The 18,627-nt window shown below is 40.2% G+C and overlaps 1 protein-coding gene across 2 annotated transcripts in view; it reads left to right on the top strand.

Moving 5' to 3' along the window:
• KNG1 (kininogen 1) overlaps window positions 1-18,258 on the top strand; it is a 25,848-nt gene extending 7,590 nt beyond the window's left edge. The window contains exons 4-11 of one of the 2 annotated variants that reach the window (XM_029939682.1): window positions 3,092-3,264; window positions 4,151-4,258; window positions 10,551-10,635; window positions 11,511-11,683; window positions 14,251-14,358; window positions 14,476-14,562; window positions 15,924-16,001; window positions 18,020-18,258. In XM_029939682.1, the coding sequence (XP_029795542.1) occupies window positions 3,092-3,264; window positions 4,151-4,258; window positions 10,551-10,635; window positions 11,511-11,683; window positions 14,251-14,358; window positions 14,476-14,562; window positions 15,924-16,001; window positions 18,020-18,100 (893 nt within the window). In that variant the 3' untranslated portion in view covers window positions 18,101-18,258. The remainder of the gene's footprint in view (window positions 1-3,091; window positions 3,265-4,150; window positions 4,259-10,550; window positions 10,636-11,510; window positions 11,684-14,250; window positions 14,359-14,475; window positions 14,563-15,923; window positions 16,002-18,019) is intronic. The other variant, XM_029939684.1, reaches the window with a different exon arrangement.
• The last annotated feature ends 369 nt before the right edge of the window (window positions 18,259-18,627 follow it).

The following is an 18,627-nucleotide window of genomic DNA, read 5'->3' as shown; positions in this document are numbered from 1 at the left end:
CATGACCTGAGCTGAAGTCAGATGCTTAACTGACTGAGCCACCCAGGTGCCCCAGAAAAACTATATTTCTTGACTTCCAGTTCTTGCTTTCAAAGAAAAAACAAATCCAAAAGCAGAAAAGAACACATAAGTAATTAAAATCTTTTTTTTTTTTTGGAGTAGGTTTTAATTATGCAGTCTAAGGAGTTTATCTCAGGGTATCTGGGTGGCTCAGTCACTTGGGCGGCAGGCAGCTTTTGATTTTGACTCAGGTCATGATCCCAGGGTTGAGAGATCAAGCCCCATGTTAGGCTCTGTGCTGAGCATGGAGCCTGCTTAAGAGTCTCAATCTCTTTCTCTGTCTCAGCCCCTCCCCTTCTCTTTCTTTCTCATCCTCCCTCCCTCTCTCTCTCTCTCTCTCTCCCCCTCTCACTCTCTAAAGAAAAAGAACTTGTAAATTTGTTAACTTTATCATCTGGTACCTGACAATTGTATTTGGTGGAAGATAAAGCTTGGCTAAACCTTCAGAATTTACTTCTAGGTCCACATCCCTTATCTGAAACCTTGGTAGCCAGATGTGTTTCAGAATCAAAAGTCAAAATCTTTCTTTTAATTTTAAAAACCTCTCTCTAGAACTGTTGGAGCAGGGTGGAAAATCACTTGGACACAGAGGAGGCTCCACCCTCTCAAGCCCCCATCCGTCTCTCCTCCCCCCCCATCACAGCTAGAGGGGGCCGACCCGCCTCCACTCTTCTCCATCTCCTTCCCCCTCCTGTTCATCCTTCTTTCTTCTTGCATCCGCAGTTCTCTCCCCTTTGCTGTGTGATTCCAGTTTTCTACCTTGCCCCCACCCCCTGCCGTCACCAGCACTGAGGGCAGCCATGACTATTCAGCTGGGAAGTCTGTATCCGGACACACACACTTCCAGAGAGACCAAAAAACAGTTGCAGGGACAGTCGCGTCCACCTGCTAACAATGGAGGACAGGCTGTATGTATGACCCTGTCCACCCTGCCTCCGGATTCTGTTTGGATCGCACGCGCTTGGGCAGAGAGAGTCCCCTGGGTGAAGGGGCCTCGGACCTCTCCACTGCTCTTTCCCTTCCTATGACGGGAGCTTCTCCTGACCCCTGGGTTAGAGCTGTTAGGAACACGACTTTGCAATTTAATACAAACGCATTCTATTCTTTTTTTAACATTTTACATTTGTTTATGAAAATCCCTTCAGTGGCTCCCCATTCTTACCCGACTTCAGAGGGTCTGTGAATACCCTGAAATTATGGAGAGCACTGTATGTGGATTTTCCTGAGGAGGGGGCCGGGGTTTCATCAGACTCATCAGGGAGCCCCAGAGCCTGGGAATGTGGTCAGTAACCCCTGGCCTCCGAGTGTGGCTTGAGCTCCTTAGCAGAGGACCCTCCACCGACTGTTCAGACCTCCATCACCACCTCCCCCCATCTGCCTCCTGCTTTAAGCTCTGGCAAAACATATACACACCACGTCCCACACCACTGTCCCTGACTCAACCTGCTTTCTTGGGAGCCATCCTTCCTTCTCCTCAAGCTTTATAGCTCCTGTTGCCAAGTTGACCTTTTTTAAAAGTTTTTTTTATTTTGAGAGAGAAAATGTGCACAAGTAGGGAAGGGGCAGAGAGAGAGAGGGAGAGAGAATCTCAAGCAGGCTGTCAGCATGGAGCCTGATGCGAGGGTCGATCTCACGGACCATGAGATCATGACCTGAGCCAAAGTCAAGAGTTGGATGCGTAACAGACTGAGCCACCCAGGCACCCCTGCCTGGTTGATCTTGGACCCTCTTAGCTAAGGCCTGTTCTTCTCAGGAAAGTTTTTTTCTGAGCTCAGTCTTGGCTCCTGACTTTGCAAGCTCTTGCCAAATTATATTGAAATGACCCATCTGCGGTTCTGTCTCTCTCACTTAACTTTGCTCAATGGCTTCACAGCAGTGACCAATTCTAACAAATTAATGTACTTGGGATGCCTAGCTCAGCACCTGGCACTTGACAGCAGGTGCAAAACACCTTCGTTGGATTGAGTGGCTACAAAATGTCTTATGCCCTGAGCCAGGCTTCAAGGAGCTTTAATTACTGCTAATAATAATAATAATAACAATAATAATAGTGTATCTGTAATGTTTTACTTTTTGTAAGGGCATAAATTTATGTCACTTTTTTTCCTTAAATGTTGGTTTATTTTTGAGAGAGACGGAGAGACAACAGAGTGTGAGAGGGGGAAGGGCAGAGAGATTGAGGGAGAGAGAGAGGGAGACACACAATCTGAAGCAGGCTCCAGGCTCTGAGTTGTCAGCATAGAGCCCAACACGGGGCTCAAACTAGTGAACAGCGAGATCATGACCTGAGTTGAAGTCAGGTGCTTAACTGACTGAGCAGGTTCCCCTTATGTCACGGTTTTTAAAAAGTTTATTTATTTATTTATTTTTGAGAGAGACAGAGAAATGGAGATGGAAGGAGGGGGGCAGAGAGCAAGGGAGAATCCTAAGCAGGCTCCACACTGCCTGTGCAGAGCCCAGTGCAGGGCTTGAACCCACAAACTGTGAGATCACAACCTGAGCCCTTCACCAAGAGTCAGATACTCAACTGACTGAGCCATCCAGGTTTCCCTAAATTCATGTTACTTTTATAATTTAAAATTACTTTTAAAAAATTTAAAGTAACTATGCACAATAGTCTGCATGTAAGATATTCCTAAGTAAATGGTACAGGGTAATCTCTGGCTAAAAAACAATCTTGCATTCTCTCTCTCTTTTTTTTAAGTTTATTTATTTATTTTGGGAGAAAGAGGGAGAAAGAGCAGGGGAGGGGCAGAGAGAAAGAATACCAAACAGGGTCTGTGGTGCCAGCACAGAGCCCCACGCCAGCTCAGTCCTACAAACCATGAGATCATGACCTGAGCCAAAATCGCAAACTGGATGCTAGCGACTGAGCCACCCAGGCACCCCTAGCATTCTCTTTGTTTAATGCATACTAGGATTTACCGGAAAGTTTGCCAGGGCCTTCTGAGTTACCTTACTTATGTAGAGCAGTGTACCTAAATGCAGGTTTCACTCATTAATGCTGCCCTTTCACCTGCTTTTTGTCAAGCCGAGGGTCCTGTGGTGACCAGCCAGTATGACTGCCTCGGCTGTGTGCACCCCATATCAACCGCAAGCCCCGACCTGGAGCCCGTTCTCAGACACGCCGTTCAACATTTTAACAACCACACCCAGCATTCCCACCTCTTTGCTCTTAGAGAAGTCAAAAGGGCCCACAGACAGGTTTGTTCTTTAATTTTCCATTTTGCATGGTAGTCAATATTACATGTTCTTTGCAGAAAAGTGAAATGAAAAACCATTCTGCCCTTAGGGTTTTAAGAAAATGTTATTATTACCTCACTCTCATGAGTCAGACTTGGCTCCAAAAATTAAATGGTACCTAAAAAGTCGACACAGTTTTCTGGACACCCTCTAAATCATAGGTTCCATACCATCAAAAAAAAAAAAAGTAAGTACATGTAAATCTGGTCCTTTCATTGCCTCAGTTCACTGAGCGTTTAGGGACAGTTGACTGGGTCCCTTGTATTTCAGCCTCTAATTATGAAGGGCTCACTTTGGTCAGTAACATGCCCTGCTTTTAATCGACCTTCTAATCTGCTTTGATCCAAGACATGTGTTCTGGCTCAGTTATGTCCCTATCCAGCTATCAGGATGCAACTGGCCCCAGATAAAGCAAGAGAAATTTCATTGCTTGGCAGTCTGGGAAGCTGAGGACTTACTCAAAGCTCCAGAGTTTTCTTTATCCACCTAGAACGGCATTATTAATAGTTCACAAATTCAGGGAAGACTTTCTTCCTGCTGCCTCGCTGAGGAAATGCTGCTGGGTCTTAAGGAAATACAGTAACTCCACCTGTATACTGCATTTGGTTGTTATATGTGTAGGAGTGGTGTGTGCATGTGTGCGTGTGTGTGTGTGCATGTGCATGCAGGGAGGAGTGAGAGTCATAAAGGGCTCGATATTTATTCAGAAATGCCTTCTGCCCAGTAATAATCATCATTCATATTTTTGAGCACTTACGATACACCAGGCAGCATCCTACGCTCATCATGACACTGAGTGCGTGATGTTTGAAGTGCCTTTTAAATATTCAGTCTGAAACTGTTTCAGGTGGTGGCTGGATGGAATTATGAAATTACTTACTCAATTGTGCAGACGAATTGCTCCAAGGAACATTTTCTGTTCTTAACTCCAGACTGCAAGTCCCTTTTGAATGGTGTAAGTAGGCAAAATCTAATTATAAAGTCCTTAGCATTTTGTGTCCAGTGTTTCCAAGTGTGGGGAGTCTCAGTTGTGTGGGAAGACTCTGTCACTAAAACGTTAGATGACATTCACCGAGTCACATTCCCTTGGGGATTCTGAAGCACATAGCACTGGTCCAGCTGCCTTACCTACCCGGCCAGAGAATCTGCACATCTAGCAATAGCACTTACAGATAGAAGCGGGGACAAGGAAGAGCCTAAAACTTAAAAGTAATGTCATGATCAAGTTTGTCTTTTCATGCCTTCACTGTCCTATCTCCTTTTCTTCCCCATGTGCTCTGTGTCCTGACTCCAAGCTCTGCCCAGAACAGTCCCTCACTTCCAACTTGTCTCTGCTTGTTTTTCACCCTTCCTTCCCTGCCTTGATCTTTAGCAAACACAACCCAAGTCTCCATCCCTTAGTGACCCTTTTTGGGATGATATCTTGTGGTCTGAACCAAAATTATGTTAAAAGAGAGCATCTCAAGGTAATAGTCTTTAGTGTATGTTAGAGATGGCTAAGGCATGAAGACCTCCTCAGGGATATTGGTGTTTTAGCCAAAGACTGTGCTTTAAGCAATGGATTCCTTAAATTCAGTAATTTGATTTTTAGAATTCTATTCTACGGGAAGCAAGTGAGAAATCCAGACAGCAAGGTGTTAATTTCAGCATTATTATTAATAGAAAAACATTGGAAGTAACATATCTTCAGCAGTAGGGAATGGTTAAATAAATTACAGTATATCCATATAGTAGAATATGTGTGGCCATTAAAATTATGTTTCAAGTTTTTAGTGACTTAGTAAAATAGCTATAATATATTAAATAAAAAGACAAAAAAGTAGGGTACAAAACTATACATATAGATTCATTCAGATAGAAAAGTAAATGTAAGTATAAAAAGTAATGAGAAGCAAATATGCCAAAATATAAAATATCATTAACTTTCAGGTGGAATTACAGGTGCTTTTTCTGATTCTTCATACTTTTTGGAACTCTTCAGTCCTTCTCATGTTTCTGATGAAGCATATACTAATTTCATAATTGGAGGAGAACTCACAGAGTAGGAGAAAATATTTGCCAATCACTTGTCTGATAAAGGGTTAGGATGAAGAATGTATTAAAACTCCCCTATAATGCAACAACAAAAAGATAATCCAATTTAAAAATAGGCAGAGGGATTAAAGAGATATTTCTCTAAAGAAGAACTATAAATGATCAATAAGCACATGGAAAAATATTCAACATCATTAGCCATCGGAAGAATGTGACTGCAAGCCACAGTGAGATGCCACTTCATGCCCAGAGGATGGTTATAATTTTTAATAACTGGAATTGGAAAGTAGCAAGTATTGGGGCAGATGTGGAGAAATTAGAACTTTTGCATATTGCTAATGGAAATGCAAAATGATGCTGCCACTGTGGGAAAAAGTCTGCCGCTTCCTCAAAAAGGAAAACGTAGAGTTACCAATGACCCAACAACTGTACGTTTCAGTATAGACCCCAAAAGAATTGAAAACAGGAACACAAACAGATACTTGTATGCCAAGATTCATTGTAGCAATATTCATAATAGCTAAAAGGTAGAAAATAGACCAAAGGTCCACTAACAGATGAATGGGTAAACAAAATGTCATCTGTGTAGAAGACAATGGAAACTGTTTAGCCCTAGAAAGGAAAAGAAAATCTGATACATGCTACGTGGATGAACCTTGAAAACACACTAAGTGACATAAGCTAGACACAAAAGGACAAATGTGTGATTGCACTTATATGAAATACCTAATGTATGCAAACTCATAGAGACAAAAAGTAGACAAGAGCTTATCAAAGGCTGGAGGAGAGAGAATGGGGTTTATTGTTGAATGGGTACCGAATTTGTGTTTGGGGTGATGAAAATTTTAGGAAATAGTGGTGATGGCAGCACGACACTGAATACAGTTAATGCCACTGAATTGTACATTTTTAAATGGTTAAAATAGCAAATTTTACATCATATGTATTTTACCATAATAAAAAAAACCAGTAAAAAGAGAGAGGAATCCTCTAAAAACATATGTTCACACTACTATTTAACTTTGTCAGTTTGATTCAAGTCTGATCATTCAAGCATCTATCAACACCTCCTGCTTTTACGTTTAGTTAACCATTTGAGGTTACATAAGCCGACATTCTTTCTAGCTTTAATCTTTCTGCAGCTAGTTGTAAGGGCTAAATTTAGTTTTCTGTCTGCAACACAGAGAGATACACGCAAGGGCCAGTTGGAGTCACAAAGCCAATCAGATTTTTGGTGCAGCTTCTCTGAGCTTCCATTTCCTTACTTATAAAAGAGTGATAAAGAACACAGTCCGTTAAGCATCTGACTTCAGCTCAGGTCATGAGCTGACCTGTGTGGTTGGAGTCCCAAATCAGGCTCTGTGCAGAGAGCTCAGAGACTGTAGCCTGCTTCAGATTCTGTCTCCCTCTCTCTCTGCCCTGCCCCCATGGTGCTCACTCGTGCTCTCTTGCTCTCTCTCAAAAATAAATAAACATTAAAAAATATTTTAAAGAGTGAAGAAGAAAAACACCTGTCTCACAGAGATATTATCGTAGTTCAAGGGCATGAAATAGAAATGAACTGTTGTGCCCACACTGGCATAGTTTAAGACCTTGCTATTCAAAGCCTGTTACAATGACCACCAGCAGCAGTAGCGTCACCAGGGGAGCTGTTGGCAAAGCAGAACCTCAACTGCACCCCACACCCCCTGAAACAGAATCTGCATATTAACAAGATTCTCAGGTGATTTGTTTGCATACTAAGGCTTGAAAAGCATTACCTAAGAGGTTTCATAGGTAGTTCTCAGGCCAAGCTGCATATTAGAATCACTCAGCTAGCTTTAAAAAACACCTGCTCCCAGGCCATTGCCCCAGATGTCCTGATGTAATTGGTCTGGGGTGTGTGCCTGGAATCAGAATGATCTAAAAGCTTCTCGGGTGAACTAACTATGCTGATAGAATTGAGAACCTTTGGGCTACTTCCAGCACCATCTCCCCATCCAAAATTAAGATATTGCAAATGTGGTGTTCCCTGTATCTTTAAAAAATATGACGTTATGTATATGTTACTTCATTGGAAATATACATGTACAGAAAACTTTAAGAAAATGCAGAAACATAGAAGAAAATAATACTGAATCACACATGCCCAAATATCCAAAGATATCTTAGTATATTTCCCTCTTGTCTTTTTTTGAGGGGATATGGACAATTTTTGGTGATTTTTTTCGGTCTTTATATATATCCAAAATATTTCTCACTAATGATCATCCTAGATTTTATTTTGTTTCTGGTTATTGCTATTAGGAATTAAATCCTCTTGTTTTTATTTTTTCTCTTTTAAATAAGTTATTATTATATACAACTGTATCAGTTTTTATGTATTTTTCTTATATCCAGCAACTTCACTGAATTCTTTTGTTTTTAATTTTTTTAATGTTTATTTTTGAGAGAGAGAGAGAGAGAGAGAGAGAGAGAGAGCGAGCGCAGGGGAGGGGCAGAGAGAGAGGGAGAAACAGACTCTGAAGCAAGCTCCAGGCTCCGAGCTGTCAGCCCAGAGCCCAACGCAGGGCTTGATCCCGTGAACTGTGAGATCATGACCCGAGCTGAAATCAGAGGCTCAACCAACTGAGCCACGCAGGCGCCCCAGCAACTTCACTGAAATCTTATTAGCTCAACAGCTTCCCATTGATTCTTTTGATCTAGGCATACAATAATATCTTATGCAAAAAATACTTTTATTTTCTCTTTTCTGATGCTTATTTTTTTGTTCCATGTCTCAGTGCGTTGACCCAAACAGCCAGAGATAATTTTTTTTAAATGGTGATTATACACCATTATGTTTTATTCTTGATTTTATTCAGAAAGCCTCTAGAATTTTGTCATTATGTATAATCCTTGCTGCAGGTTCCAGGTAGACATTCTTTGTCATGTTAAGGGAGCATCCTTACATTCCTGTTCTTTAAAGAGTTTTGTTCAGTTTTGTTTTGTTTTTAACTAAGAAATTGCTATTATATCTAGCTTTAGAACAAATATTAAAATATATTAAATTTTTCTAATTTTTTTGCTGTTTTGACAACTTTTCTAATAACGATCTTTAGATTCTTAAACTAAACTCTATTTCTTTAGTGTTAATTCTTCGTTAAATATGCTTTTGGATTCTATTCTAGTTTAGGAGTTCTACATCTATATTTACAAGTAAAAGTGGTTTAACAGTTTTCTGGGCAGGTGTTTATATGTGCATTCTATTTTTTCAGGTTTTGATATCTTGATTATAGTTTTATAGAATGAAAATAGTTTGCCACTATTTTTTTAAGTTTATTTATTTTAGTCTAGTAATCTCTACATCCAGTGTAGGGCTTGAACCCACAATCCTGAGATCAAAGTTACCTGTTCCACCAACTGAGCCAGCCCGGCACCTCTGCCACTATTTTCTGTATTCAGAAACAGTTTATAGAACATGGAAATATATATACCTTAATTTTTAAAACTATTCATCCGTAAAACATCTCTGTTGTTTGGAGGTGAGAAGTGGAATGGAAGTTTAGACTAGGAATAGTATTCTCTTCTTCTCCAGTTGTTGGTCCATTCAAGTTTTCTTCTTGTTTTTAAGTCAATGTTGGTTATTTATGGTTTTCCAGGAAAGTATCTATTTCTTTGGGATTTAAATGATCATATATTTGTTTATAATATTCTCTTATATTTTTATACTTTTCTGTATACTTTGCTATGTTGCCTTTTGTATACATTTGATTTTTTTCCTTCCCCCAAAAGTGATCTTTTGGATTCATTTTTTTAATGTTTACTTATTTATTTTGAGAGAGAGAGAGAGAGAGAGAGAGAGAGAGAGAGAGAGAGAGAGAGAGAGAATCCTAGGCAGGCTCCCAGCTGTCATCACGGAGCCCAACATGGGCTCAGTCTCATGAATCATGAGGCCATGACCTGAGCCAAAATCAAGAGTTGGATGCTTCACTCAGATGCCTCTGGATTTATTTTTTTAATGCTAGTGCTTTCTGTTTTCTAATTTACCAGTTTTGAATAGTTTATTATCTGGCTTTATCTTGTTTTTTCCTTCTTATATTCCTTGAGCCTACTTATTAATCTGTTTCTTTTTTGAACTTCTTGAGAGAAACACCTAGATTTGGAGTTGTTTTGTTTGTTTCTTGCCTCTCTTTTTAAATTACAAAAACATAGAAAGCCACAAGTTAATTCTAAATGGTGCTCTGGGAATATAATGTGGAATTCTTATTTTTCTTCCTCTGTCTTTTACTTTTTTTTTTTAATCCAAGGAACCCTACCTAATAAGGTAAATGTGTTTATATTTGCAAGTTTTTTGTGTGTTTGTTTAAATTTATGTCATTAATTTTCAGGGAGGTGTTTTTGTTTTTGTTTTCTTTTTGGTGCTGAGAACATGGCCTGTATTGTTTTTTATTTGATTATTGAGCCTTTTTTATGACCTAGGATAGAAGTGATTAAAAATTTTGCATCATACTTATGAAAGTTTCACTTAAATCCTGTGTATCATATGGAAATATGATTTAAATAAATCTTTATATGTTATTCAAGTCTTCTGTGACCTTATTTATTTTTTTATCCATTTAGCCTGTCTTAGGTTTATACTTAAATTATTAAATTAAATTTTCCTACCACAATGATTTCTATCCACTTCTATTCCTATACTTTTTCTGCTTTATGTATCTTGATTCCATGCTTCTAGACTGTATCTTTTACAAAAATAAAATGATCCTTTTTACTACATTTGTGAGTTTTTTCTTACGTTAAATTTTACTTTTTCCAATAGTAATTATATTTTAGTTCCTTTTTTGTCATACTTGCCTCCTATAGCTTTGCTCATCCATTATATTCACCCTTACTCTATCTTTTTTATTATCATAAATTATACTTGAAGACATAACCCATTAATTTTCTTTTAATCTAAAGTCTTTGCCTTTCTAAAAGACAATTTTATGCATTCATTTACATGGTTATTATTTCTATACTAGGTATTCTAGACATCCCATTTCATGTTTCTGTAGGTTTGTGTCTACTGTTTGCTGTTGATGCTGTTAACTAATTGTTTTTTATTCTCCCTTTGCAAGCAGACTGTTTTGCTTTGGTTCTCTATGTGATGACTTGTAAAGTCGGCATACTATTTTTAGTTAAACTAGTTGTTTATTTTAAAGGTTCTTTATCATGTGTTTACTTTACGTACCTATGTCCTTTTTAAAAACCAGGATATTGGTGAATGTACAGATCACGCACACATGGATCCACAGCTAAGAATTGCTTCTTTGTCACAAAAGTGTGAACTCTTTCCAGGTAGGAGCTGATGCATACTAGTGCTCTATTAGTGCGTGTTTCCTTTGACAACTGGCTAGGTCTTGTTACAGAACTTCTGCTTTGGTGTCCATCATTGGCCACAAAGTCTATGTGACCAGCAGACCTTACGGAGAACAAACTAGCCCGACTCTGCCCAGCTGTCTGGGGGCAGGCATAAGGAAGACCGCTCTGCAAGTAGCCGGAAGGGAATGTGGTGACAAAAGGGGAAACTGCAAACTGCTGGCCTCTGGGTACAACACCAGCCCGTCTTCCTTGTGCAAGATGTCCCTAAAATCAGATGCTCTAAATGGGGAAAACTGCATCTCATTTTTGACCACTTAGAGTAAACAAATCCTTTCACTTAAAATTTCTTCCTCCACGGGTTATAATGGAGGGAAAGGGAAGTACTCAAGATTATGGTCAAGTCCTTATTTCTTATGCCAAGAGTCAGGTTTCCTCATCCTTGGAAGATAGTTGTATACATTTCCCGAAGAGAAGTAAGACTGAAGCTGCCTGCTCCCCGGAATAATAGGACTTACATTTTTCTCACTGCAGAGTCTTTCCCTTAAGTTAAGCATTGCTTTTGGCAGTTTCCATCACAAATGCAAAATCTTAGGAAATGTACAGCATATTGATGGAGCCACTAATGTCTCCTGACTGAATGTTTCCCTAAACACACTTGGCTCTGAGAAGAGGAAAAGAGGAGAGGCAGTAAGGTGAAGGTCAGACAGACAACCTCCACCCACTCAGTCCTGGGCCTCCGGCTGTCATGTGACCCTCTGTAAATGGGTGCCAGATCCTGAGCAGGGGAGGTACTAGGCTACCCTTCTCCTTCCGTGCACACGCTGACTTAAAAGCTGATTTTTTTTTTTCAGGAGAGGATTTTGTAGAACCACCTCCCAAGATTTGCGCTGGCTGTCCCATAAAGATACCTGTCAACAGCCCAGAGCTGGAGGAGGCTCTGAATCATTCCACTGCAAAGCTTAATGCAGAGAATAATGGAACTTACTATTTCAAGATTGACATCGTGAGAAGTGCAACGGTACAGGTCTGTAAATTATGCTACAAAAATAGTGATCTTACAGGCTATGTGTGAATTGCTTACTAATTTTACCACTGTCCTTGGCTCTGCATTGGGAACCAGTATAACTGATGTTTGCATTTAAAGAGAAATTGACTGCTCACAGATATTCAAGGCAGCCTTGGGGGAAGCAGCCAATTTACTAAAACCCAGTTTGTCATTAAGATGAAGTTGCTAAGAGCTAACCTCCAAATGACCCATCTGCCAAGTTGCTAAAGATTTATTTTTCAGTTTTAGTCTTGCCTTGGCTTTTCATGTTTCGTCTTGTTTGAATGCATGTCCATTTCAAGCTGATTTTATATTTCAGAAGCTCAGAACTTCTTAAATCCTCCATTTTTCACATGTGAATGGCTGTGATTTCTGTTACATGCTGTTTGTTTTGCCACACGCCTGCTGCCGCTGCCATCAGTGTTCCTCCCTGCTTCTGCTCGAATGAATATACATCAAGGATCTGTGTGTGCACATTAAGGAAATTTCCTTTGATAAAGTCCTAGAAATGTCAAGGGATATGTGTTTGTCTAAGATGATGCAATTTGCCAAATTACAAAACTATTGGCAGTTATGCCAATTTGCATTCACATCAATTGCGTATTAAGACACTGATTAATGGTATTGAATTCTATTCCTACCAGCAGTAACTGAGGCCGCATGTTCCCCACACCTGGCCACCACCAAGCATCCTCACTGGTTTTCATCTTTGCCAACATGGAAGATTAAAAACGATGTTGCATTGCATTTTTAATGCGCATATCCTTGGTTACTAATGAAGTTAACACTTTTTTCCAGGACAAATGACCATTTTAACTTCTGAAATCTCTGTTCATGTCTTTTGCACATTTGTTTTGGCGCTGGGCTTTATATTGATCCTACGTCATATTTTTCCCCGTTTGCCTTGCTACTTTGCTTTCTGTGATTTTTGAGAATCGGTTTTCATTTTTGTGTAGTCAAATTTAGACATTTTTTTCCTTCCTCTGCTTTTCACCTAGGAAAGGGCTTCCTCATCCTGAGATCTGATAAATATTTATTTATCTCTTTCTAGCTCATTAATTTAGTTTTTTAAGTGCATATGGAACTTATATTGCTATGTAGTATTCTCCACTTGGGAGACAAAACTTGGGCAGGATGGATTTAGGCAGGAAGACTTCTGATAAGAATGATACTTGAGGATGATGGCCATACGGATGTGACCTTGAGGCCCTCAAACAGAAGACGGTATTAGATCTCCTTCATTCCTCCTCTCTGGATCCTGAATAAAGTTGAGCCTACAGCTGTGGTTTGCATTGTATGTTGTCAGCTTTCTAAGGCAACATCACATTGAGCAACTCTAAAGCCAAAAGATTGGATTAAAGTATACTCTGAAATGAGCAAGAAAATTTATGACCACAAAAGCATAGACTGTAACACTCTCTTAGAACCTTCCTCACTAGTTATACATACACATGGAGTTTTAAAAATTAAATATTATCTTTGTCTTAAAATTTTGACCATGCTCACCCAGTATGACCATGGAAGGAAAGAGAGAAGAGGAGCTTAGTTCTTCCTACAATTCTGCTTCCCTTACCTGCCACCCATCCTGCTTTCCCCATGCTCTCACCACGTATAAGGAGATAGGAAAGCTGTTGAGATTTGCTTTTACAAAAACGGGATTGTACTATCACTCCATAACTTCAGTTTTTCAATAAGAGTCACCCCTCCAGGTCAACAGATATGCATGATGTATTCTCTTGATGGCTACATAATCAATCAATCTCTCTCTCTCTCTCTCTCTCTCACACACACACACACACACACACACACACACACACACAGAGTCTGCTTAGACTACCATAACAAAATATCGGACACTGGGTGATTTCAATAGGGGTGCCTGGGTGGCTCATTTAGTTAAGTGTCCAACTCTTGGTTTTGGCTCAGGTCACAATCTCATGATGTGTGAGATCAAGCCCCGTATCAGGCTCTGTGCTGACAGTGTGGAGCCTGCTTGGGATTCTCTCTCTCTCCCTCTCACTGCCTCTCTCTCTCTCAAAATAAATAAATAAACATTTAAAAAAATAAATTCTTAATATAAAAAAAGAAGTACACTCAAAAATCCAAATAATTTTTTCTAATTACATAATTTCTGTGATGGTACTAACTCAGTATTTCTCTGACTTTAGACCTGGCAGGACAATAAGATGTATTTCAAAGAAAATGTTTAAATTTTTCTTCTTGCTTTTCTTAGATTCTGTTACAGCTTGAACCCTTGAGTCATTCATGAATTTTGCAGTGGTTGAACAATAAAACTCAAATAGAAATTATAGCTTGCTTCCACATCCCATTTAGGAAAGGAAACGAGACCAGCCATTAACCAAATATTTTTCACATGCATACAGATTGAAAGTTTTGTGGTCAAACATTTGTACTTTTCCATGCAACTCTCATTTGGCCAGTGTATAATTCAAACGGCAATATTCTTCCCTAAAAGTTCTTAGGGTGAAAACACATGATTTATTATACAATATTCATTAGGCCCATTCTTTGTGCTAATTGTCCAGGTGGTGGCTGGAAAGAAATTCTTTATCGAGTTCACGGCCAGAGAAACCAAATGCTCCAAGGAAAGTAATGAAAAGTTGACAGAAAATTGCGAGGCTAATAAATTTGGAGTGAGTAGTAACACGACCATATACTCATCCCTTGGAAACCTTTTTGATGTCTTAGACTTGTTTAAATATCATATGAATAACACTATTCTCTCTTTTGACTTCTGTTTCCTCGGATAGGAAATTCTGGACTGTCAAGCTGAAGTTTATGTGATTCCTTGGGAGGAAAAAATTTTTCCTACTGTCCACTGTCAATCACTGAGACAGGTATGATTCTTGTTACAGTCAGCTTGGGTCAACGTTGCTCATTCTGAGCAATCATATTTGGGGGTTGGAAATATACCATTATTTAAATGAATTGGGAGATTATCTTCTTAAAATGGGGAGAACTCTCACATTTCTGCGCTGATCTCTTTATGGCTAGACCTGAGAGCAGCAGCCTTCTTAACTACTTGGCGTGCATTGTGAGCACCCCATTGGCAGTGTGCCCTCTCTTGGCAAAGAGCACACCCTGCTATGGAGAGCTGGCACGAGCCTGGTGCCTTCGAGGCGTGCCTGAGGTGAGGCACAGCTCTCCAGTGGCCGCTGCTTAGATCCAAGGAGCGCTGGAGAAATGCAGATCTCAGCCCCCACTCCACATCTACTGATTCAAAATCTGCATTTTTAACATGCTCCCTACGGGACTCATACCCATGTTCAAGTTTGGGCAGCATTTGTTTGCATTGTTTTTTTAATTTGTAAAAGATCCTTGGAAGATAAGTGAGCCTTTCCTTGTTGTCAAGGATGTGATACTAAATATGACAACAGTGCTGAGGTCATAGGATGAATAATAACATTGTCAAGTGCATTCTCTGTCCCAGACACTGTAGTGAGAGCTTTATACATATTTTCCTCCTGATACCTCTATGAGGAAGGTGCTGTTATTATCCTATTTACAGATGGGAGAAGTGAAGCCAGTGATGCTCGGCTTCAAATCTAGATCAAATAAGAGCCCTCCGTATTCACTGTAGGGTCTGACTTTTGTGACTCCCAAAACCTTGCTCTTTGTGCCACCAAACATTTTCTCCAACCATCGCATTCTTACAGGTAGTGAAATTGCAGGTAGAAATAACCCACAAGTCCATATCTTCAATGCAAACGGCCTCTTCTCACTTTTTTCTGATAAAAGTTTTTGCCAAGTGTATGCATGTATATAGTCTAACACAAACATTATACAAAGACTGCATTTCAAGTTTTTGAACATGTCCCACATAGGGGCTTTTAGGATAAAAACAGTAATTATGCTAATAGAAACAGTATCAATGAATAAATAATGAGCTGTGGCTTATGTAATCAGAGGCTTAGAAGGTACCCTAGAGATCGTGTAGTTCAACCACCCAACTTTTCCAGACGAAAAAGAAAACTCTCCAGCTTAGAGTATTAAGAACAATATCCACAAATTATAAAATCAATCAAAAGAGGAAAAAATGTTTATTTTCATCCCTCTTGGAATATTAATATAGTATTTAATGTCTGGAAGATTTGCCCCATTGTAAACCAAGATAGCATTGCCAACATTCAGTCCCTTCTTTCTTCATTGATAGTATGGTTTTCACAGTAATGCATTCATCTTAATATTTCCTGTTTAGACCTCATTGATGAAAAGGCCTCCAGGGTTTTCACCTTTCCGATCAGTACAGGTGGAGAAAGTACAAGAAGGAACAACTGTAAGTCCACCCCACACTTCCATGGCACTTGTACAAGATGAAGAGCGGGATTCAGAAAAAGAACAAGGACACACTCGTGGGCATGGCTGGGGCCATGGAAAGCAAGTGAAACATGGTTTTGGCCATGGCTTTGTACATGAGCATGACCAAGGCCATGGGCACAAGAGGGGACGTGGCCTTGGCCATGGACATCAAAAGCAACATGGCTGTGGCCATGGTCGTCAACAGCAACATGGCCTTGGTCATGGACATCAACGGGAATTTGACTATGACCTTGAACACCAAGGGAGACATGGCCTTGGCCATGGGCACCAAAGGGGACATGGCCTAGCCCATGGACATAAACGTGAGCATGGTCATGGCCATGGAAAATGTAAAAATAAAAGAAAAGACAATGAAAAGGACAATGGCTGGAGAATAGAACATTTGTCAAGTTCTTCTGAAGAGAGTACTACCTCTTCTGCCCAGACACAAGAGAAGACAGAAGGGCCAACAACCCCCCTCCCTTTCCTAGCCCAGCCAGGTGTCGCAGTTACCTTGCCTGACTTTCAGGACTCAGACCTCATTGCCACTGGGATGTCTAACACACCACCAGCTCCCACAGAGAGTGATGATGATTGGATCCCTGACATCCAGATAGAAAAAAGTGGCCTTTCATTTAACCTGATACCTGACCTCCCAGAAAAAAGCTCCCCCAAATGTCCTGGACGCCCCTGGAAGCCAGTTAATGGAAAGAATCCAACTGTGGAAAAGAAAGAATTTCATGATTTTGATCTCTCTGATGCTTTGTATTAGTTTATGCAGCCATGAGTCTTTAACATGTCATCGTCCCTTCCCCCCGTTGTCTAAATATCCTGATACAATGCACTGAGAGCCATGAAGCTTAAGAGCAGTCTAGAGAGAAGGGGTGAGGCTCCCAGCGAGGGACCTTCAGTCTCTATGGATGATATAAAACTGGGTGCAGAATCCTAAATCCTCTCTGGGACCTCCTCAGAAGTTGTCTTAACTAGCACAGAAAATGGACAAACTGATGTGCCTTATGGCCTAGGGCAATTTGCTTTTCTGATCATGAATGTGTGCCTTAAAATGTACGCCATCGATTTTCATATATAGATTCTTGACATTCAGAATGTGGTATCTGATCCCTGAACACACGTGAAAATAAGGGAATTCAAGAGATTGAATGCTGAATTTCTTAATGGGAAAAATAATAATAATAAAACCTCCCAGAGGTTAAAGAGGAACAAGAAAGACAGAGTGGCCAAAGAAAGGATGGGGGATAGTAAATAAACAGACTTTCTGTTTCCAAAACAACTAGTTACGTTACTCCCACTTAATAAAGCTGTCCTGATAATTCTCTTTCTGGGTGACATTGTTTCCTGTAAGTCCATAATTTTCATTTGCTCATTAAGTAGTCTCTGCAACGAGGCTTTCAAATAGGAATTTTCTGCTTGTTTGTTGTTGTTGTTGTCCAGGCCAGATTGGGCCACCCTTAGTTTTTAGCAGCTCTGAGTTTAATAATAAGATGGACAGCAGAAGACGTAATATAGAGGCAGTCTTGCCAAGGAAAACTTTTTTTAAATAACTGACAAGGGAATATCATAAGATGTGATGCAAATTCCATTGAGAAATTTCATGAGGAAATTCCTGTCTGGCCTCACTTTATGATCATATCATCTTTTTGCTGTGACATTGAAGAGCACTGATTTTTGCAAAAGAGATATGATTATCTCCAAGTGCTTTATAACATGCAGAGGCATATACTTTATTACCCCTGCTACGCTTTTGCTTAAGGAAATAAGGCTTTAAACAGCTACACTTACCTGCGGATGCATGCGTCCCTGCTACTTTGATTTCTTGGATACATTTGAACCTCTGGGTTTTTATTTCATTTCAAATATTATCTGTACTTTTAAATAAAGAACCGATGACGTAAGGAAAAAGTCTCATCTTGCCAACTGGTGGCTTCGCCTTTTATTGAATGATAGCAGATTAACAGAGTTTTACTATGCTTACAGAGGCATCTAAGGCCCTGCGAATACACGGGCCGACCTCGGGAGGCAGGGCCCCAGCCAGCATCTGGGAGTGAGGTCTCTTGACCGGTGGGCAGAATCTTCACACCCGGCACAGTAGCCCCAACAACCTCTATCACCAGCCCTGCGTGGAAGGACAAGAAGACGGGATAAAATGTAAAGAGAAGAATGCCATTTGCGTTTTCTGTTGCTGGGTGAAATAAAGTTCAGTCTTGCAGCTCTCATTCCCAGTGAATTCCTGGTGGTCTTCTTTTGGCCACATCCACCCAGAGCAAAGCCCAGGAGACAGGAGAGCCAGTGTTACGGCTTTGCTGTGGAAACTCATCACCCAGTTCTAGAGCGTTCTTGCTAACGGAGGCAGGAATCCCTTAGGTGAGGCTTTCTTCCCAAGACCTCCCCACGGCTGCTAAATAAAGGGTTAGCGGGTCAGGTTTCTACCAACAATCTGAGGACTCTCTCCCTCAACCTCTCCTTCCTCCTCCTGATTCCCAGCCTAACCCTAGGAGTGATTTGTCTTATTACTGGTTTTTAGGATCCAGATAATTACCAAAAAAGAAAAAAATATTTGGTTAATCTGCTGTCTACCAACTTCT

This window comes from Suricata suricatta, chromosome 5, assembly GCF_006229205.1.
Source record: "Suricata suricatta isolate VVHF042 chromosome 5, meerkat_22Aug2017_6uvM2_HiC, whole genome shotgun sequence".
In the NCBI taxonomy this organism is placed as follows: Eukaryota; Metazoa; Chordata; class Mammalia; order Carnivora; family Herpestidae; genus Suricata; species Suricata suricatta.
Note: the sequence above shows the minus strand (reverse complement) of the source record. Positions and strands in the feature narration are given on the sequence as shown.